Genomic DNA, 8,288 nt, shown 5'->3' with positions numbered 1-8,288 from the left:
CAATAGGACAAGGGGGAAAGCAGGTTTTATGTTTAGGAGTAACTCATCCAGCTCTGGGACCCCAAACATGAGGACATGCAGCCAGTGAGGCAAGTCCAGGAAAGCCATGGAGATGCTTCAAGGTGTGAAAAACACCAGTCACTTGTTTATTAAATTTTAAAAGTTTAATAGTAATAAAATTGTTATAAAAATAGCAATATAATTAGAGTAATAAAAATTTTGGACAATTTGGATTAGGATAATAAAGAGTTACAGATGTCTGGGGACCTTTTTCTGGGCAGCATAAGCCCGAAAAAGGACACACGTTAACAGAGGATTAACCCTTAAAAACAATAGCCTGTTGCATATTCATACACCTCATACATGATGCATAAATTCCATTCAAACACAGGATTCTGTCTGGTCAGTGTCAGCTTCTTCCTCTGAATCCTGACGGCGTCTTCGGGGCTGAGCGAGGTGGGAAGAAGTTCGTTTCTCCTGATAATGGCGCAATAAATTCTTTTTCTCTGAAAGATTTAGGTGTCCTGTGGCTGCTATCTCAGTGCGAGTCCTTTCCTTAGAAAAAAAGTATCCTACATAGAATAGTTTTTATTTTAACATTTTTTATAACCTAAAACTATATTTAACACACTACTTAAGAAAATGAATACAGTGTAACTTTTTAACATAATACATATAATATTCATTTTAATATTTGCGAAAAGCCAATCGTAAAATACGCATTTTTCACACTTCCCACTGTCAGAGGGCAGGGTTAGATGGGATATTGGGAAGAAATTCTTCCCTGTGAGGGTGGCGAGGCCCTGGCACAGGTTGCCCAGAGAAGGTGCGGCTGCCCCGTCCCTGGAAGTGTTCAAGGCCAGGCAGGACAGGGCTTGGAGCAACTCGGTCCTGTGGAAGATGTCCGTTCCCATGCCAGGGGAATGGAGCCGGGTCAGCTTTCACATCTCCGCCATCCCAGCCCGCTCCGCCTCCCGCGGCTGCCGCCTCAGCTCCCGTGACGTCACTGCCGCCCGCCGGCTCGTGACGTCACTGGCGCGCGCCGCGCGGGCGGGCGTTGCCATGGAGGCGGCGGACGAGTGGCTGCTGCAGTCGCTGCGACTGTGAGGGACCCCCGGCCCCCGGCCCCCGGCACCGAGCCGGGCACCGCCGGCCTCACAGCCGCCCTCTCCCCGCAGGTACCGCGACCTGCACACCTTCGAGCTCCAGGCGCCCACCCGCCTCATCGAATGGGCCCGCGGGAACCGTGAGTGCGAGGCGGGGAGCGCTGAGGGGAGGAGAGGGGCCAGGCTGGAGGCTGGCGGGGCCCGTGGCTGGCCGGAGGAAAGGAGGAGGCTCAGGGCCCGGGCCGGGGCCCGTGTGGCGGGAGAAGGGGGAAAAGGAGGCTCTGGGCTTGGGCCAGTCTGGGGTCCCGGAGGGAAGCCGGGGTGCAGGGCCCCAGAAGTGGGGCTGAGTGGCTGGAGCCGCTCCGGGCTCAGCCTGGGCTCCAGCTCAGGGCCTGGCGGTCCATGGACTGTGCGGTAACTCGGGTTTGTCTCAGGGAGGGTGGGCTGGGCAGGGGGGCAGCCCTCACCGTGTTCCTGGCTCTTCGTGCCCACCCCACCAAGGTGTCTGTGTAGCCGGGTATGGACAGTGTGATGGGAACGAGATCCTGCAGCTGATCCCACCGCCAACGCTGCTGACAAAGGAGACCCAGGTGGGTGTTGCAGCCAGGGTGGCACCAGACCTCTCTGACCTCCGTGGCCTGATATTTTCGGAGACCAAGGCAGGGCTTGGTGGCCTTCATGAGCTGTTACCTGTTGCTGTGACAAGGGCATGGCCAGGGATTAAGCAGCTTTGGTTGGAAGGAAAAGCACAGAAGTCACTTGTTTGTTGTTCAGTCATGTTATCCTGCAGCTGCTCTGCAGACAGCTTGGGTTGTGGACACTTCATCTCCAGGTATGTGAATGAAAGCATTTCATGGGGAAAGAGAACAGCAAGCCAAGTGAAGAAGGGGCTTGCTGAGCAGCTCAGGCCTGGGCGACCACCCTGCAGAGCACCAAGGCTGGCCCTTGGGTGGGTGACCTCTGCACTAGAGTAGAAGCTGGTGTTTGGTCACTGGGTAAGTAGAAAGCTCCTGAGCCAGATGTGCGCAGATGGCAACAGACACAGGCAGAGCGCTTGGCAGCAGCTTTCTCCAGGCTTCTGTTGTCTCTGGCTATTTTGGGATCCTTCAGTCCTGTATCTCCTGTTGAAAAAGGCAGCGCTGGACAGGGAAGAGCTATAGCAAACAAGAGTTTGCCTCGTGTCTCTGTCATTTTTTGTGACAACTGAGCACGAGTTGTGCACCATTGTGTGAAGAAATGGCTTTGCCTTTGATTTCTAGGGCCTGTGTCCAGAGAGAGATTTCAAGGTAGAATGTGGTGGATTTTCAGAGCGCCCAGTGTACAGCCTGAAATACGTGCCAGACACCAGGTATGACCACCAGGTCCTTCCCAGGGTGTATTGGAAGTGGAGAAGGGACTTATCCACTGAGAGCAAACTCCATTTCCGTGCCTGCTTCCCAACTGGTCAATCCTGCCAGCTCTAGGACCTGTGTGAGGCTGGGCCAGTTACATACCAAGAACTGCTGATGTTGCTGCTCCCTACCCCACTTCTGAGCAGCAGGGGCCTGTAGAGTTTTCCTGCTCTACCTTCCCTTCCTTTGGCATTTGACACTGCTTGGAGCTGCTCAGCAGCAGAGTAGGACGCTGGTGGCTGGTGCCACTGCTCTGCAAGACCCTGTGTGTGCAGGTTCAGGAGCTTTTTTCCTGCTCTGGATTTAGACCAAACAAATACTGATGGCTGATCTCTTGTTCAGTGTTTCTTCCTACACAAGTCCCCATTGACTACTTTGGGGCTATCTGGATCATTCTCAGTCTAGTCCTTCTGGAAAATGTGATAATTAAATCACAGAATCATTTAGGTGGGAAAAGCCCTCTGAGACCATTGGTTCCTGTCACTGCCAAGCCCACCACTGACACATGTCCCCAAGTGCCACACACAGCTTCTAATCCCTCGAGGGATGGCAACTCCACTCCTGCCCTGGGCAGCCTGTGCCAAGGCTGGACAACACTTTCAGGGAGGAATTTCCCCAATATCCAACCTAAACATCCTCTGGTGCAACTCGAGGGCCATCTCCTCTTGTCCTGTCCCTTGTTCCTTGGGAGCACCCGAGTTCCCACCTGGCTGCACCCTCCTGTCAGGGAGTTGTAGAGAGCAAAAAGATGCCCCCTGAGCCTTCTTTTCTTCACGCTGAGCACCCCCACCCCCAGCTCCCTCAGCCACTACTCAGCAGACCCTCATAAAATATCCTCATAAATGCTGTTGCTTGGGCTGTGTGGAGCATCCCTGCATGAGGAGTTCTGGGATTATGGTCCTTCCAGCCACCACTTTGTTCCAAGCAGATGCAGGAGTTCCTGCTAACAGGAGCAGCAGACCAGTTTGTCCCAGGCTGGGGAAAACAAGGCTGTTCTCTGCTCCTGAGGAGACTCTTTTGTGAGATTCTTCTGTTTCCTCAGCTTGCTGGTAACAAGTGGCCCACCCGACAGCTCACTCCAGGTCTGGCAGGTGTCAGCAGAGGACTCTGGTAAGGCTTTCTGAGCTCAAGTGGTTTCCCAATGCAGTTGTTGTTGCATCTCACATCTCTAGCTTCCCCTTCTTCCTGTGTGTCAAAAATGAGGAGAGGAGTGCCACTTCCCTGTCCTGAGTGACCACACTTGTGTGGCACAGGCTGGAGAAGGGTACAAGACAAGGATCTACACCAGTTTTGGTGGTTTGGAGTTAACAGCACAAACCTCATCAGAGAATTAATATGTTTAGGCATATCACAGTAGCCTTGTACTGCGTGTAGTTGGCAGGCTGTCCCCTTACAACTGCAATGGTTAGAAATGTAGCTCCATCCATTGCCTTTTGGGATAGACTGTGATTCACCTTCTCTCAAAAAGAGAGAGGCTGCTACTGGGAAATACTTGTAAACCACCAGAAAGGAGGTGCAAAAGAAGGAGAAAAGTTCTTCATTGAACATAAACATCTCGATTCACAGATTTTCATTCATTTTGCTCAGCATTTTGTCAGTCCTTGCTGGATGAATTGGAAAGGGGTTTTACCCTCAAGAAGGGGTTAGGCATAATTAGATTTCTTATTGGTTTAGTAGGTCAGTTTTACCTTTGTGAGGTATTGCTGTGAAGCAGCTTAATTGGATGGATTACTTGGTTCTCACTGTGTTTTACATCTGTTTCTATCTCTTCCTAATAGATGTTATTAAATCTGTAAGCACCATAGCAACAGAAAATGGCACTGGGCAGTCCTGGGCTAAAATTGCCACCATTTCAGCCAGAGCCCCATGGGTCCTTCATGGTTCAAGACTTGACAGAGTCCAAATTACAGAGGTTGAATCAAGGAAAAATGTCTATACAGCAGGTATTCAAGGCAAGCCTGATGTCTTGTTTTTGGAAGGGTGGAGTTTGGGTAAAGCAATGCTAATTGCTTGAGTAGCAAACATTTCACTGAGCAGGTACTTTTGGACATGTGCAAGATATTTGCCACAAGTATATTGTTTTATTATTTTATTGTTTTGAGGAAAGAGGTGACAACGGTCTGGTCCATCTCCAGCTGCTTACCACTCATATTACACCGATTTCTCACATTTCTGCTCCAAATCTGAGCACTACCTGAGATAGTTTCAGTGTGGAGAACTGGGTTCACAGAGGGGTGCTGTGTGTGCTGTCCCAAACAAGGGAGGTGACAGCCTGGTTACAACAGGTGGTGGGTGCAGGTCTGGTTTCCCTGGGGATCTGGGGGCTCTCTGCCTTCACCTGTGCAGTGAGACTCAGTCCCCACAGAGCTCATCGCTGGGGAGGGAAGAGGGGATGTGTGTGTCCAGTGGGAGTATCACAGCACAGAGGGAAAGGAAGGTCTTTGTGTCACTGTCCCTGTGCCAGAGGGACTCACAGAATCTTGGAGTGGTTTGGCTTGGAAGAGACACTTAAAGCTCATCTCATTCCAACTCCCTGCCATGAGCAGAGACATCTCCCACTAGATGAGGTATCTCCAAGCCCTGACCAACTTGCAGGCATGAGGCAGCCACAGCTTCTCTGGACAGTCTTGTCAGGGCCTCACAACCCTCACAGACAAGAATTTCTGTCCAATATCCCATTTAACCCTGTCCCCTGTCAGTGGGAAGCCATACCCCCATGTCCTGTCACTCCAGGCCCTTGTCCAGAGTCCCTCTCCAGCTCTCTTGGAGCTCTCTTAGGCACTGGCAGGGGCTCCTTCTCTTCTCCAAGCTGAACACTCCAAGCTGTCCCAGCCTGTCACCAGGACAGAGGGGCTGTAGCCCTCAGAGCCTCTCCATGGCCGCCTCTGTACTCATTCCAGCAGCTCCACCCTTTCTGATGCTGGAGGCCCTGGAGCTGGACATGTTACTCCTGAGCATCCATCCTGCTTTCTTTCTCAGGCAATACTGCAGCACAGCAATCCTGAAAGTGCTCCTCATTGAACCTGAGACCTGTCTCTGTTTTGCAGCTTCCCAAGGCAGCGAGGAGCTCAGCAGCCTGGCGTTCCTGGACTGCAACCTGCTGCTGCTGTGCTGTGCCACAGGCCGGCTGTGCCTGGCCGACACCCGGCAGCCGCAGGGCCTCGTGGAGGCCGTGCCAGCACCCTCGGCACCGTGCAGCGAGCACTGGTGCATGGGCACCCGGCATGCAGCTCAGGGCTCTGAGCCCAGCTCCCAACCCGTGGCTCGCCTCTCAAGCAGGGGGCTCCTGGCCCTGACAGACCTCAGGAAAACCTCGGAGTTCTTGGCCGTGGCAAAGGCCAGGGTCCCCTCTCCTGGCTCAGGTGCGGAGTTCCTGTGCGTCTCCTGGGCTCCTGCTCTGGAAGGCTACCTTGCCATTTCAGGTAGGTGCTTAGGGCAGAGATCTCCTTTTCTGGGTGCTTTTTTGATTTATCTTTTTGTGAAGGCCCAGTTCACTCCACCTAAAACCCCCCAGTGACATGGTGGCTTTTCAGTGCTGCCGCTGGAGCCAGCAGAGATGCCAACTAATTGTCCTCTGCAGCTGCCTCTGTCCAACAACTCCGGAAGGGGCCTGGGTGGGTTCTGGAAAATGCCTGCTGCCTTTCTGTGAGCTCAAAGGCCCCAAGCTGACCACAAGCAGTGCCCTGATAGTGCCAGTCACAGCCTGGCTGCAGGCTACAGCATTGATAATGCCAGCTGGGCAGCAAGGCAGCCTCTTGACCAGAGCCTTGCATGTTCACACGCATGAGTCCACAAACTTTGGGGATCTGGTCTGGGCTCTCCGCAGCAGCTGTTTCTTTGAGAGACTCTCCTCAGAGGCAGAGCTGCTCTCTTCTCACAGGTTTCTAGTCTGGGCCACTTTTCCTCGTTGCTGCTGGGAGGTGATCCTGAGCCCAGCTGGACCAGACCAAAGCAGTTAACTTCTGCACGCTCTATTCCTTCTTTATCCTTTTAATTCCCTTTTATCCAAGGTTTTGATGGCACCGTGCATGTGTATGACACACAGAGTTGGGACAGCTCTGGCAGGGAAGCAGAGCCCATCTTCATTCACAAAGGCCACGTATTTGGTGGAGCAGGTGGCAGCAGGGACCCTCCCCTAGTCACTGTGCACACGTGGCATCTGCAGAAACCCAGAACTTTGTTGTCAGCAGCAAGTGATGGTTCCTTGCATGTCTGGGACTGGGTTCAGCCCTGTGGGAAGTGTGGGTAGGTGGTGTTTTGGTGAGATGGGGCATTTCCTGCCTCTGCTGTAGTTTGCGTGGGCTGCAGTGTGTGTGTGTGCCTGCAGATACTGTTTGGAGACTGTTGCAGTGAGCAGAACAACTGTAAAATTTCTATTTTAATAATAGTAAAAATTTTGCCTGTGTTACTTGTTCTCCTGTGTGCCAGCCTTCAGATGAGAGCTGTGCTTGTGGTTCTGCCTGTGGTTCTGCTGCTGGCAGAAAACATCCTGCTGTTTTTTGATCATAGGTTTGTGTCATGTCTGCAGAAAGGGAGAGGCACAAAAAGGAGAGACTTGACAAAGGCCTGGAGTGACAGGACAAGGGGGAATGGCTTCATACTGCCAGAGGGCAGGGTTAGATTGGCTATTGGGAAGAAATTCTTCCCTGTGAGGGTGGGGAGGCCCTGGCACAGGTTGCTCAGAGAAGCTGCTGCTGCCTCATCCCTGGATGTGCCCAAGGCCAGGCTGGATGGGTCTTTCAGCAACCTGGTCTGCTCGAAGGTGTCCCTGCTCGTGGCAAGGAGTTGGAACTGGATGAGCTTTGAGGTCCCTTCCAAACCAAACCATTCTCCAATTTCACGAAAAAAAACCCAGGAAATTGAGGAAACAGGCTCTTCTGTGGGATATTTACCCACTGTATTCCAGGCCCAGAGCACCAAAGGAAGCTGCACCCCCGAGGGCTGTTGACATTTATCACGTGCTCATATGTCATGAGCAGTGACCTCCGCTCAGGAAGTTTCTGTGTGACCACTTGCGTTCCTGCTTGCAGCCTGCAAAAGGAACAGGAACAATCTTTCCAGCCACAGCCTACTCCTAACTCTGCCCCTCCCCCTCCAGATCCTGAGAGTACCTGGTCTGAGACAAGGCATTGGTGTCCTTTGGCTCTTTTCCCACCAGCTGCACATTTAGATTTGATCAAACTGATGTGATTTCCTGGGCTGTGTTGCAGCTCATGCAACACTCACACTTTTACCAAGGTGTTAATTGGGAGGAACAACCTGCCTGCATAAAAGCTCCCTTCTGCTTGGGTGTCAGCTGAGGTGAGGAGGGGCTGAAGACAGGTGAGATAGGGCTGAAGGCTTTACTTCAAGAGCACCTGGGGAAACCTTACACTGGGAATGTGCTGTACTGACTCGTTCTGTGCCATGGCAACAGTTGTCTGCTTGGCAGCTCAGCCTGGAACCAGCCTCATTCTTCTCCCAGGACAAGCCATGTGAGCATTTCCACTCGTCCCAAACTCCGCCTGGCAGCATGTGAAGCAGGGGCAACGTGTCCTGCCCAAGGCTGGGGATGGTAACGTTTTGTCAATTACTAAAGGCATGGATCTGTGTCACCAGCAATCAACAAAAGGAAAAGCCTGTTGAGTCCTAGAGGAGCTGAGCTGTCCTGCAGGAGTGCCTGAGCATCCTTTCTTTCTCTTGAGTCAGTTCCTTCCGGCTCTGGTAGAGCCGAGCGTGCCCTTCCCCTGCACCAAGACCTGCAGGGTCCTGAGTTTAGCAGGTGGGGCCTTTCTGCCCCATGACTGGGACC

At 52.5% G+C, this 8,288-nt stretch overlaps 1 protein-coding gene across 3 annotated transcripts; it reads left to right on the top strand.

Moving 5' to 3' along the window:
- Positions 1–1,042: 1,042 nt before the first annotated feature.
- Positions 1,043–6,905, top strand: WDR73 (WD repeat domain 73). 3 transcript variants are annotated; one of them, XM_030950271.1, is made up of 8 exons: positions 1,043–1,103; positions 1,179–1,246; positions 1,608–1,696; positions 2,366–2,454; positions 3,540–3,607; positions 4,276–4,440; positions 5,545–5,919; positions 6,508–6,905. In XM_030950271.1, exons 1-8 carry the CDS (start codon positions 1,063–1,065, stop codon positions 6,744–6,746), a joined length of 1,134 nt encoding a protein of 377 aa, XP_030806131.1. In that variant the 5' UTR covers positions 1,043–1,062; the 3' UTR covers positions 6,747–6,905. The 3 variants fall into 3 exon arrangements, with proteins under 3 accessions (XP_030806131.1, XP_030806119.1, XP_030806141.1); XM_030950259.1 differs by having other exon boundaries at positions 4,276–4,449; XM_030950281.1 differs by having other exon boundaries at positions 1,063–1,103; positions 1,620–1,696; positions 4,276–4,449.
- The last annotated feature ends 1,383 nt before the right edge of the window (positions 6,906–8,288 follow it).

This window comes from Camarhynchus parvulus, chromosome 1 (assembly GCF_901933205.1).
Source record: "Camarhynchus parvulus chromosome 1, STF_HiC, whole genome shotgun sequence".
NCBI classification, from domain to species: Eukaryota; Metazoa; Chordata; class Aves; order Passeriformes; family Thraupidae; genus Camarhynchus; species Camarhynchus parvulus.
This window is presented reverse-complemented; position numbering and strand designations above follow the sequence as displayed.